We start from the raw sequence: 13,973 nt of genomic DNA on the forward strand, positions 1-13,973 counted from the left end.
TATAAACGATGTATCCCTCTTCCTCTTTTTAATGTCTATTTCTTTCTCTGCTACACTTTCAGTTTGTCTGAGATATATTCACATAGTCAGTGGGCCCCATACTTTTGCATTCCACATTATTTTATTGGAAATAACCAAGAGAAATTTTGAGGATTGGCATGAGGTCACCAAATTTTACCAGGAAAGGGGCTCCATCGTTGACTAGAGAAGCCTGGCTTCCTTGCCAGTCACTCTAACCAGTGATTTTCAAACTATAGTGTGGAGTCTGATTCTGCAGTTATGCTTCAGGGGCAGGGTAATGAGGGAGGGTCACATCCCCTCTTTGATCATAAGGACCCTAAACATATATCTTGATCAGATCATTACCTAAGCCCATTTCCCCAGATCCTTCTTGGCTCCTCTTTGAGGATATCCAGCTCATTCAAGAAGTCTTCCTCATAATCCTAAGCTAAACTTATCACGAACAATGGAAACAGCACCTACTATGAAAGCTCATTCTGCTTCATAGAAATGTGTTTGTGGTGTGTGTGTGTGTGTGTGTGTGTGTGTGTGTGTGTATGTGTGTTTGCTTTTGATACCCTCCAAATGGAATTTTTGTGTTGTGATAATTGTATGGCATTCAAAACAGTAAAATGCTTTGTGTCATTACACTACTAAGTAATGAAAATAGATGATGCATTTTTTTTCCCAAGAACTATCTCTCACCTCCTTCCTCAAAGACAAAACCTATTTTTCTCTTGTTAAAAGGCCTTCTTCCTTTTTAAACTTATTATGTGCTTTTATTCTGGCAGTTTTAAATGTTATATTTTGAGAAATGCATATGATATTCATCTGGTTATCTTTCTGAACTTAAATACCTCTGTTCCTTTTCATTTTCTGTACTTTCTGTCTCACTTAAAGAAGAGAACATGCCCTATGATAATAGAAACCAAAGATGTATATTCTAATATTTCGTACATGACACATTCATATGTTTTCTTAACAATTAAGGTTACTCATGCACAGACTTTAAGAACTAAATGGGACATTAGAGGATTTAGTCCAAACTCTTCTCTTACAAATGAGGAAACAGAGACCCAAAGAAGTAAAATGACTTGCTTAAACTCACAGATTAAAAGATCCATGTGTCAGTTAAGAACATTAATTGTAGGGGCGCCTGGGTGGCTCAGTCGGTTGAGCGTCCGACTTTGGCTCAGGTCATGATCTCACAGTTCATGGGTTCAAGCCCTGTGTCGGGCTCTGTGTGGACAGCTCGGAGCCTGGAGCCTGCTTTGGATTCTGTGTCTCCCTCTCTCTCTGCCTCTCCCCTGCTCACACTCTGTTGCTCTCTGTCTCTCAAAAATAAATAAACGTGAAAGAAAGAAAGAAAGAAAGAAAGAAAGAAAGAAAGAAAGAAAGAAAGAAAGAAAGAAAGAAAGGAAGGAAGGAAGGAAGGAAGGAAGGAAGGAAGGAAGGAAGAAAGAAAGAAAGAACATTAATTGTAAGTAATAAAACCTACTCTGATTAATTTGAATGGCACACTACTACCTTACAGGACAGAAGTTGAGATTTGAAATAATTCTGTCCATTCTAAGGGTATAGTTTCTATGCAAGGAAAACAATAGGAAAGATACACATTACCCATAAAAGATAATCATCCTATCCATAATTTTTCATTGGAACCAGCCTTATGTGAGAAAGTTCTTGTATATTGATTGAGTCACTGAAAGGAATGATGGCATGAATTTTCTTAAGAAGCCACTCACCTTCAGAAGAGTCTCCCAACTCTGTATTTGAGGATAAATTGGAACAGTTTTCAAAGCTTCCCTTTAATTACCTCTAGATTATCAAGGCTAATTGTTACCTTGTCCTGTTTTGTAAAGAAATCTGTAGGTTAGCCACCCCAAATACTTGAATATAATTGGGTTATAGATATGTTTATTTATGCTCCGTGTTTGTCTGAGAAAGTAGAATAAGCCAGAGTAGCAGTTTCCAAACCTAAGACCTTTTTGTGTGTGTCAATAGCAGGGCTCTGTGTAGCCACACCTTCTTGCCTACATGCTTCAAGACAATCCATCATGATTCATTTTACTTGCTTACACATCAACAAAATATTTATTTGAACAGAGCATTTCAGGGCTAAAAGAAAAGTGAGCAAACCACTGGTCTAGCAGATGAGAACCAGAGGAGGTGGGGCAGAAATAGGAAATTAGAAGCCACAGGATATAGTGCTATAGGGGCACAGGAGGGAAGAAGGAGTCCAGAATCATGAACAAATTCAATCCTCTTAGAAAAACTGAGGGCTCATGAAAATGGAGATGTTTGAGGGATGAGGATAGAGGACTTGGAACATGGCCAGGACGGTTGGAAGCCCAAAAGAGATGACCCAGGGTCTGTGTGTCTGAATAAGAGAAAATGCAGACCGGGAAAGAAGGAAGGAACAAAAGCTGAGGTTTGCAATCCTTTCAATGAGCAGGCACAAGCTGGAATTGAGTTAAACCTACAGAGGATTTTGTTTGCTCACTTACCCAAAATACAAGCAGAGAGAAACTGTTCCAGACTTGGGCTGAGAATGGAAGTCTGATGACATAGGAAGTGAGGGAAACTTACTTAATGTACTTAAAATTTAGCTTCATTTTTTAATTTATTTTTTAATTTTTTAAGTTTATTTATCTATTTTGAGAGAGCAAGAGAGAGAGTGCACACGAGCAGGGGAGGGGCAGAGAGAGAGGGAGAAAGAAAGAATCCCAAGCAGGCTCCACACCATCAGCACAGAGCCTGATGTGGGGCTCAAACCCATGAACTGTGAGATCATGACCTGAGTGGATCATGATGCTTAAGTGACTGAGCCACCAGGTGCCCCAAAATTCATTTTTTAAAATCAGTAGATATTTTTTGAGTTTCTACTATGTGACAGATATTTTTCTAGGTGGCAGATATACCAAGGAAACAAGGCAGAAAAGTTCCTGTTCACCTAGAACCCATGTTCTAATGTCAAGAGATAGAAAGCAAAGAAACAAGTAAATAATATAAGGAAATAAGATAAATGCAGACAGTAGTGTTATAAAGGAAACAAAACAAGGTGATACAAGGTGAGTGACTGGGGATAGGGGTCGGTGGAGAATTTAGATGTAATTTGGTTTGGTTTTTAAAAAGATCACTCTGGCCGCTACTTGGCTGACTTGATAAAACAGATTCTGCAAGGGAAACTGCTGACCTCATTTTGTCCTTTCTGGGCACCAGGTGACTAACAGTCAGGAGATTGTACCTAGTCCAGGCATCTGTATTTAACAAAATGTAAAGGAGCTTTTAAACTTGAGACTTAGTGAATATGACAAGACTTGTCTTGGCATGTGTGGCACTGACAAGAGAATTTTTTGAGATGGATTGAACGTGGTTTATAAAAGGAACTACATACAGCTTCTAAAACATCTGCAATAAGCCTTAGAAGTTACACAATAAGTGCTCACATCAGTCTCTAGGTTCTCCTCATTCATAATCTGATGAAAGCCCCAAAGAGTCCCCATGCTGGTCTACAGTGGATCCTCTCGAGTCTGGTGTTTCTCCTTCTCAGATTGGGTGCTCTTTCTCAATTCTGTCTGCAGTCCCTGCAGGGGAGCAGGTCTCTAGTGCGACAGGTGCGTGCTCCCTGACAATGATGTTTAAGTGGTCAAAAAAATAACAAGCCTTTTTGATGGGAAACCTGTCTTTCCCACTTGGTGTGTCCCCTGTGTATTCCTTCAGGAAACTTTCTGTGGAGCATTATTAAAAATCTCTGGGCATCCAAATGTCCATTGATGGATGAATGGATAAAGAAGATGTGGTATATATATACAATAGAGTATTACTCGGTAATCAAAAAGAATGAAATCTTGCCATTTGCAACTACGTGGATGGAACTGGAGGGCATTATGCTAAGTGAAATCAGTCAGTCAGAGAAAGACAAATATCATATGACTTCACTCATATGAGGACTTTAAGAGACAAAACAGATGAACCTAAGGGAAGGGAAACAAAAATAATATAAAAACAGGGAGGGGGACAAAACAGAAGAGACTCATAAATATGGAGAACAAACTGAGAGTTACAGGAGGGTTTGTGGGAGGGGGGATGGGCTAAATGGGTAAGGGGCATTAAGGAATCTACTCCTGAAATCAATGTTTCACTATATGCTAACTAATTTGGATGTAAATTTTTAAAAATAAAAAATAAAATTAAAAAAGTGAGGAAAACTTCAAAAAAAAAAATCCCTGGGCATCAGTGGATAAGAATAGCACAGTTCGATGACTTCTCAGTCATCTCCACATGACTCCTCTAGAAAAGGGAATGCAGAAAATTGGTAAGAGCTGGGTGTCCCAGGACAGAATCTTTGGAAGCGAAACCCTGATCCTTAGGTTGTTGTTGCCCTCAGGTACCCAAATATCAGCCAATCTAACTAGAAAGCTATCTGTTCCTCCCTGGGTCTTGCTGTTGTTCATAAACAAAGATGCTAAATTTTGAAGGACAATAGTAACATGTCATGCTCTTTTTCTCTTTGGCAACCAACAAATACCAGCTTTGTTCTAAGCAGGAGAAGCCCAATTTCTGAACAGAGCCAATTTATAAGTACCATTTTTTTGGCCCTGCAAAATGAAGATAGTTCTAATTAGAGTGACAATTCATGGTCTTGGATGTTAGTAAATATTGTCCCATTGATAATATGTAATTTAAAAATTCACAAAGCTATTATTATGAATTTTACCATAAAACCATGTGAAACTAATGATCATCTCTGAACCTGCTATTATAGGAATTGGGATGTACAAAGTTTTATTTTTAAAAGGAGGGCTCTGTAGATATTTAGGTGGATTCTTTTTTTTAAAAAAAAGTTTTTTGATGTTTATTTATTTTTGAGAGAGAGATACACACAGAGTGTGAGTGGGAGAGGATCAGAGACAGAGAGGGAGACACAGAATCCAAAGCAGGCTCCAGGCTCTGAGCTATCAGCACAGAGCCTGATGTGGGGCTTGAACTCACAAACAGTGAGATCAGACCTGAGCCGAGGTCAGATGCTCAACAGAATGAGCCACCCAGGCGCCCTGATTCTTTTTCACATAAAGGATTCACTGTGTGAAGGCTTAAACAAGGCCACCTTATGACCACTGGCTGTGACCCTTGTCCTAGTAACTAATTGCTCTTTCAGTAACAAAAAAGAAAAATTGAATTTCAATTTTAAAAATACCCTGGCCAATGTACTATTTAAATGTTAAAATATATGTTGATTACTTTCTCCCCAAATCATGACAATTACTATCATTTGGCATATTACATATCTATAAGTATCTCAGGGAAGAATATTAAAACCTTAGAGTAGAATCACATCTTGTAAAAAGGATTTAACAGCAGGAGTAAGCTTGGGTTCTGACAGCTACTAGATAAATTAGGAAGCCAGGAAAGATAATCAAGATACAAAGACACACATTTTAATCAGTCACATTGGAGTAGTTGCCAGGTAATGGAGCTCATTAAAGGAGGTAGTGTATTCCATGTAGCTGTATTAAATATTCAAGAATCCCAGAGATTGGTGATATCATATGCTTCCAGTTTTCTGGGAAACCTTACCAGCTCAGCAGACTGGAAGCACCATCCAGAGTTCTTGTGCTTGCCTTATGCCAAGTTCTAGAGTCTTTAAATGAACCTGTAAAGATAAAGATACTGGAGTAGAACCAGTTTGCAGCATCAGTGAAGGGCAGGAGAGCGTTCTTGTTACTGCTTTCTTACCTCATTACCAAAAAAAGCATCCTACAAAATCAAAAGGAATCTCAGCAGACTGATACTGGAAAATTCAAATTACCATTTCCTTCATAGTCAGTAGTAATTCCCTGCTGAATGCAGATGAATTTATATGATTAGAAATATGGTTAATTCAAAACGCTGCATGCTTATACTTTGGAATAGTTGGTCCCGTGAGATGTGAAATCAGACATATTTGTTTACTTCAAAGAGAAACAAGAATTCTGATTACCTTTTAATAGGAAAAGAATGACTTGGTGAGAATATACATAAAAACATCCTTTTATCCCTGTTGCCTTAGTGATTAGGTTTTTAATACAGGCTCACAGCTGAAAAAATAGTTTGTTCTATTGAGTAGCAGTTCCAAGAATAGATATGCTAGCTGGATACCCCAGCATCACGGGGTATCCATGAAAAGAGAAACCCTCTCCCTGGGGAACTGTTTACTTAGCATTTAGTGAAGGTCATAGAATGCCAGTATCTAAACCTTACTTTAAGTGGTCCTCTTGATTTTCAAATTGATAATACCTGTACATCTTGCTTGATAAAATATTTTTTTATTTGCCTATAGGTTTTATGTTTGATCCTCTTAATGAGTCACTACAAATTCAGATGCGCCTTTTGTACTCACAGTGAATATAAGTGTGCTCCTTTCACTGATAATCAATAAGTAAGGATATTAAACCCTCTTGAAACTACAAAGTGTTTAGCACTGTATAACCTCCCTTCGTATTTACCCTTCGAATACTTCGAATGAGTATTAGAAGCACAGAAGTGCCCATTAACCACAAACTTGTGTGGCATGACTTCCCTAATCATGGTTGTCTGTTTGTCATTAAGCTGGTGCTAGGAACTTGAATTTTGAGTAAATTTTACGGGGTGGGATCATAATTTATTTTAATTGCTGATGGATAATAATGGCTGAATAGCAATGGGTTGAAATCTACATAAGTGGTATTCAATTTCCTGGTGTTGATGCCACTCTGAATTTGAGTAAGGCATTATATATTCTGTAAAAGATTGATAACATAACTAGTTTATGGCTTACCTTCTCAAAGTCAAAATGCATGTGAAGATAAAATGGAAAGAATTTAAGTCCTTAGAAAAGCGCAAATATCCAGATATAGAAATTTTACATTGTGAGCCAAATTATGAGCACACAGTCTCATTTGCTGCTTAGACAACAACAGCAGCAAAAACAACAAAAATAAACAAAAAACAAATGCTTGGCCAAAGAAAAGATCTAAAGATGTCCTGATAATGTTATATGAGTTTGTGGCCATCTCTTCAAGAACATTTGAAAAGGACATACATAAGCATAGAAAATCTGAGAATGGAATTCAGTAAAAGAATTTATTATTATTCAAGAAAAAATGCTAGGTTATTGCTTATCAAGTGTTTTTGCAACTGCATTCTTAGTAAGGCAATTTAAAATAACTTGATAATGAATAGAAAATTATAGAATTCCCAAATCAAATAGTGATAAATTACTTGGTACCTTCAAATGATACTTTTTTTGTTCTGCTCTAATTCAAACACATGATGACTTTCTAAGAATTTGTGCAGGTCATTTCTTTTTCTTTTTCTTTTTTTTTTTTTTAAATTTTTTTAATGTTTATTTATTTTTGAGAGACAGAGCGCAAGTGGGGAAGGGGCAGAGAGAAAGGGAAACACAGAATCTGAAGCAGGCTCCACGCTCCAAGCTGTCAGCTCAGAGCCTGATGTGGGGCTTAAACTCATGAACCTTGAGATCATGACCTGAGCCGAAGTCAGACACTTCACCAACAGAGCCACCCAGGCGCCCCTGGGCAGGTCATTTCTTTTAGGATTTAGAAAATGATATCTGTTTTACTGTGCTTTATGTGTTACCAAAAATTAATAAATTTTAAGTTAAATCGTCATGCTAAATATTTAGAATGTTCTTCGACAGTTCATTGTTATTTATTTCTTGCAGGCTTGTATAGCATACGTGGATTTTATGATTTCTGTGGCCAGATTGATCCGTAAGGAGAAAAGACTGCCCATCGATGAAAACCAACTTTCTTTGGAAATGAAGAGAGTTATGGAATTGGAAAAAGAAATTGCCAATGTAAAACACATTTTCTTTAATACACTAAATTTTCACCACTCTTTTTTTCTTTTCTCCTCTCTATCATATTTTAAAGGTAAAATGTGCAACTTTGTAACCAACTGGTAAGAATGCATAGCTCAGTAATGAATCATTGACTTTATGAGGACCTTTGAAACTGTAGAATTTTGTAGTAAACTGGGTTCCTGATAGCCAGGAGGCATACTAAGTTTGGCAAATATTAAACTAGATACACTTAATTACTTATTATAAGTGGATTATACCAAAAGCCTATTTGCAGTCATTTGTTGAAATGTCCTTGAGATTCAGGGCACATGCAATTGCTATGTATAGTTTTCCTTTGCTTTATTTTAAAGTTTAAGGTGATCACAGAGATTGACTATCCTTTTGCTTAGAAATACTAGTCCCTGAATATGACCACATGACAGTGTGATGTTACTGAGTTCAGACCACCAGGTTGGCTCAAAGGGTCTGACAGGCAAGGTTTAGCAGCAAAGTCCACAGGGTGTTTTCCTGAGTTTCCTCTAGTTTCAGATGAACCCTTGGAGTCTGAATTGGCACTTTCTTTTTTTTTAATTTTTTTTTTTAATGTTTATTTATTTTTGAGACAGAGAGAGACAGAGCATGAACGGGGGAGGGTCAGAGAGAGAGGGAGACACAAATCTGAAGCAGGCTCCAGGCTCTGAGCTGTCAGCACAGAGCCCGACGCGGGGCTCGAACTCACGGACCATGAGATCATGACCTGAGCTGAAGTCGGACACTTAATGGACTGAGCCACCCAGGCGTGAATTGGCACTTTCTTGTCTGACTTTGCTCTGACAAGAGTCTGCAGTCTCAAGGAGTGAATTCTGTCTAAGCAGTATCAAGGTTATTGATTAAACACATGGTCAGGTTCAGTCTAGAATCTACAGACCTCTCTCTGACATTGCAAACAACAACCCGTGTTCCTAAATCCCCATGTGCTTGCCACTGCCCTCAGCATCTTGAAGACTAAAGATCTTTGAGGGCTATTTTAGCTTTCCTGGAGCTACATGCGACCAAAAATCTCCAATCAGAGCCAGACTTTGCTTGGAGCTGCAGCTGGATGAATGGCATTTGGATGGGTTACATGTGATTCTGTGCTGGACACAGAATGGTGAGAGGAGAATAGTTTATTGCACTGGGTTTTTACCACTTGGCCGTTCCCAGACCATGTCGTCCTTTGATCAGCCTTAGCTCTGTGATAGTTGTATCTTACCTCAAAATTATTTGTGTCTTTGTTTTTCCTTCTCTCTTAAATTCAGGTTGGGGTGAGGTCTTAGTCTTGTTTGAATCACCTGTGTATCTCTAACAGAATCCGGCTAATTATTGCATTCAGGAAATGTTCAATAAATAATTTTTTAAGTAGTGAATAAATAAGTACCTAAAGGGGAAATTGGAGCCATTGTCACCGAGAAATAATTCCCATATTAAACTTCTACCTTTCGTCTCTCCTCATTTAAAATTGACTTTGCTAATTTCAACCACTAGTTGAGGAGTTGCTACTACGATTTTCTTTTTTGGTTGAGTGAAAAATAAATAAACTAGTAAATAAAACTGGATGCTGTTGAGTATAGTGTGTTAAACTAATTAGGTGGGATAGGAGTCACAAAAATAGAAGGTGCTGGCACTCTCCTCATATGACTGTGGTGTGCACTAGGAATTTTCTCTCTTACTGGCTTTAAATTCTTGCAGAAGTCATTATGGTTTTTGGTTTGTTTTTGTTTTTGTTTTTCCTGTCTGGATTTTACCTGGGACGCTGGATAGTGGCAATGAGGAGGTGGGAGAGAGTATTTGAGAGCTGCATTGGAGAAGACTGTATTTGAGAAAGTTATCATATAAAACAACCACAGCAACAACTGAGCTGGCCATGACCCTTAAAAAGAAAGAGGCCTGTGGACACTGTCTGTGTGGTTCAGCAGTTGTCAAAGTATAAAAAGATTTTGAAGAATTTTATATTCGACATGGCAGCCAAATAGTGATGATTATTACTAAATATACTTAAAATCTCCTAAATTTCACTTCTCTTTTTGATATCAATTTATTTTAACCATTAAACAAGTATACAAAATAGAGCTTGAATTATGTTGTACCTATTCCATACTTCTTTTTCCTTCATATAGAGTTATATTTTTCTAAATCATTCTTAGTTCTAAAACAATGATCAAAAATTAAATCCATAGGCTACAACTAAATCTGAAGATCGGAATGATCCAATGCTTCTTTATAACAAAATGACATTAGCCCAGCTCCAAAATAACTTTTCACTAGAGATCAATGGGAAGGTAAGTACCAAGTTTTATGTGCTCTGTTATTGTGCCATTTCTAAAATTATAACATTGGAATATAGTTGGTTAAAATTCAGTGATTATTTACTTTTTGAAATAAATTGAATGTCAAAATGAATTTAGAGGACACCAACCATTTGACTTGATGACAAGACTGGGGGAAAAAAAAAACATGTGAAATCATTGTATTATATTTAGTTAGAGTGAATTTCAAATTAAAATTCCTTTCAAGGCAGCTATGCAATGATATTAGACTATTGTAACAAAAAGTTTGGAAAACATTAAACTGGAAAATCCTTCTGAAATACAACTGTATAGCCATTGGACTTGGCCAGTCAAATAATAAAGCCACTAGATTTCTTTTTTAACTCTTAAAAATGATAATTTATTTATGGAACTTGCCATATTCTCATCAAGGCCATCTATCGAGATGTTCCGAGCAATAGTGAAATAGAACACAAGAAATAAGAAGAAAAATCTGTCTCATAGATTCCATTTATAAACAGTTGTAATTCATTAGCCAGTACATAATAATCTCTTTTGGGGACTATGCATGTATCCTTGTGTATAAGTTCATACACATGATTGTGAAAAGTAGCAAGATCCATGGGAAAATCTACAAACCATCACATTCACTGATAGAATTCTCTTTGGCACTAATTACAGGAAAAAAAGGGAGGGGGGATACTTTGTAAAGGCATGGTCTATTGTTAGGAATTTCTCACATGAAGCTGCTTAAAATAATAAGTGTTAAGGGTTTTAATAAGTATGTTTTGAAACAATGGTCCGAACTACCAAACGAAATTAAGAAAAGTATATAGTACTACATACTTAGTGATCTTTATTTTTATGTACTTCCACATCTGTGTTTTTTTCTTATATCTACTGGTGGTTGAATAACCATTCAGAGAATAACAGATAAGATTTCATCTCTTAGCAGCTCCAAAGTGTAAAAATTGCATATGCCTATAGACCCAATATTGATAGTTTCAGATGTGTTGTTTGGCTTCATTGGACCATTTGTGTTGTATCTGTGACATTACTGTACCTCTCCTACAATAGTATGCTTTCATTTATAGCAGGATCTCCACTGAGATGTATCACTGTGTTTGAATGGATTGTTTAATATCCACCTTTAAAAGATAAACACTTTATACCCATTTAAATTTTTGCATAAATGTAGGAAGCTTTATTTTATAAAGCTAAATTTCTTTTTCATTTTTTTTTTTTTAATGTGAGTTAGACCAAGAAGATGACATCGAGCTTAATTTCTAGTTGTATATTCTCTATGCTTAAGGGCTTTGCTTTTGCTCTTAAATGGTTGGTTGAATGCTGCTCTTTAAATAATCATGCATGCTACAGAACTAATTTCTATTCAGGAACTGATTGAAACAATGGAGGAAAAATCCCACGCAAATAAACTGGACATTGTGGTAATTCTATAGTGATGCAAATGACACCCTAACCATGTCTGACTCCATAAATAAATAAAACTGAATGTTTTATGCCTGCTTTTTTCCAGCCATTCAGCTGGTCAAATTTCACAAATGAAATCATGTCAACTGTGAATATTAATATTCCAAATGAAGAAGAGGTGGTTGTTTATGCTCCAGAATATTTAACCAAACTTAAGCTCACTCTTACCAAATATTCTGCCAGGTAGGTATGTCAGAGTGCCTATGTCCTCAAAATTTACATTTAATATCACTCTTTAGAAGCTTTGCAGCCTCATCTTTTCTGTTGCTGGGTGGTGGGTTTTTTTATACAGAGATCTTCAAAATTTAATGTCCTGGCGATTCATAATGGATCTTGTAAGCAGCCTCAGCCGAACCTACAAGGAGTCCAGAAATGCTTTCCGCAAGGTGAAGAAAAAATCTCTCTTTTCTTAAGACTTAACACATAAAGAGATACATGGTTATGAAGGCTTGCCATGTGCTAGAATGTGGTGAACTTTGCCAAGAGTCAAAATGCCAAATGTTGGTTATTTTGCCCATATTTTGGCTCTGTTGCCTAGGAAAGCCAGCTTTCAAGGGCTTTGCCATCCCATGATTGTCTACTCTGGCAGCATGATTGAATTGCCCTGGAAGGAGGTGCATTTGGTTATTTGAACAGTTCGTGAGAGAATACTGGCTTGGTTTTTTGTTGTGTTAAACGTAACTGCAAGGGAATCTATCTGAATAAATTTCATTTTCAGGTGCCCGTAGCACACTAGACATACAGACAGGTGGACTACATTGATGTGGACAATCCACTGAGAGTACAGCTACCTGGAGACAACCTTAAGGCTTTTTACTAGGCTGTACCTGCATTATTTAAACAATCGTCCTATTAGTGCTGTGGTGAGGGGAGAGGGCAGGAGGGATTGAAGAGGAAAAACTCTGGCAAACGTATTGATTGGTGTTATGGAAAGGAAACAACTGTTTATTTGACATTTCTAGCATTTACCCTTTGAAAGAAAATGTAGACAAAGTTTTGAAATTAAAGCCTGCAAAAATGGTCTTTTGCTCGATTTGCCTTACCTCAGTTAATTCCCTCGTTAGTACTTAAATTTATTCACATACAGTTCTTCTAAATACTGGAAATTCAGCTAAATTATTAAAAAACTGGAATGTGTTTTCTTGTATACCAGATACCTCCCTTGTTACATAAATTGAACATTACTTCGTGTTTACGTTTATGCAGTTGTAACTGTTATATATATTTTTTTGGTTTTGGTGGAAGGGGGGCCATTTTGTTGTTGTTTTCTAAACTGTCTACAAGGGTATTCACCCGTAACGGCCCAAAGTTCCACTGGGATGTGCTGCCGAAAATATACCTTGTTTTCAGATTATTTGTAAGTAAATGCTCCAGTTGGATTACGTTTTTGTCTTGGGCAAGGACAACATGCCTTGTGAGGAGAAGCAGAATTTAGAGGACATAAAGAACAGAGTCCCTGTGAAATATGTGTTCTACCTTGCTCTGGCCATCTTCTCGTGGTCAGATGTCATTTCCTTTCTCTCGCCCTTAGGCCCTTTATGGCACAACATCAGAAACAGCAACGTGGAGACGTTGTGCAAACTATGTCAATGGGAATATGGAAAATGCTGTGGGAAGGCTGTACGTGGAAGCTGCATTCGCTGGAGAGAGTAAACATGTGGTAATGTTTTCAGCACAATACTCTTATCAGTTAATTGTTTCCATCAATGGGCAATTACAATAGTTCATAATTGGGCTAAAGTTTATTAATTGGCAGAGAATCTCTGTATCACAATTTGTGGTTATTTCTCAACCACTCTCCTCCTCCCTCTCCCAAAAGGTCTGCTTCTGTTTCTGATCTTAAAGTTGTCTAGTCCAAAACCAATCGTCCCCCTTCCCAAAACAATGTATTCAGAGTACCCACTCACTCACATGTTCTGTTGATACAGTTAATTGTAAATTCTCCTATTGGCAAGACTGACCAAGAATTAGAGTTTTCTGAAAAACTTTGAAAGTAAGGTTTTAGGGTTTATTTTAAATATCTAAAAAAGTACTCCATTTTTCATTGTTATTGAAATGAAGACCATGGAACTTAAAGGCTAAGTGAAAGAAACTATTAAAATGCTACTTTATGCTTAATTGAACTACTAACAGTGATGACAGCTACTATTTTATGTGTTTTTTTATGATAATGGAAACCATTATGTTCTTTTTTTTTTTAATGTTTATTTTTGAGAGAAAGAGAGAGCATGGGTGGGGGAGGGCAGAAAGAGACGGAGACACAGAATCCGAGCTGTCAGCACAGAGCTCTACACAGGGCTCGAACTCACTAATGGTGAGATCATGACCTGAGCCAAAGTTAGATTGAGCCA

At 37.2% G+C, this 13,973-nt stretch overlaps 1 protein-coding gene across 5 annotated transcripts in view; it reads left to right on the forward strand.

The window, feature by feature from the left end:
- MME (membrane metalloendopeptidase) overlaps positions 1-13,973 on the forward strand; it is a 99,090-nt gene that overhangs the window by 43,539 nt on the left and 41,578 nt on the right. For all 5 annotated transcript variants that reach the window (XM_058730279.1, XM_058730281.1, XM_058730282.1 and 2 more), the window contains exons 9-13: positions 7,706-7,840; positions 10,042-10,143; positions 11,669-11,805; positions 11,915-12,008; positions 13,154-13,282. In XM_058730279.1, the coding sequence (XP_058586262.1) occupies positions 7,706-7,840; positions 10,042-10,143; positions 11,669-11,805; positions 11,915-12,008; positions 13,154-13,282 (597 nt within the window). The remainder of the gene's footprint in view (positions 1-7,705; positions 7,841-10,041; positions 10,144-11,668; positions 11,806-11,914; positions 12,009-13,153; positions 13,283-13,973) is intronic.

The sequence above is a fragment of the Neofelis nebulosa genome, chromosome 5 (genome assembly GCF_028018385.1).
Source record: "Neofelis nebulosa isolate mNeoNeb1 chromosome 5, mNeoNeb1.pri, whole genome shotgun sequence".
NCBI lineage: Eukaryota > Metazoa > Chordata > Mammalia > Carnivora > Felidae > Neofelis > Neofelis nebulosa.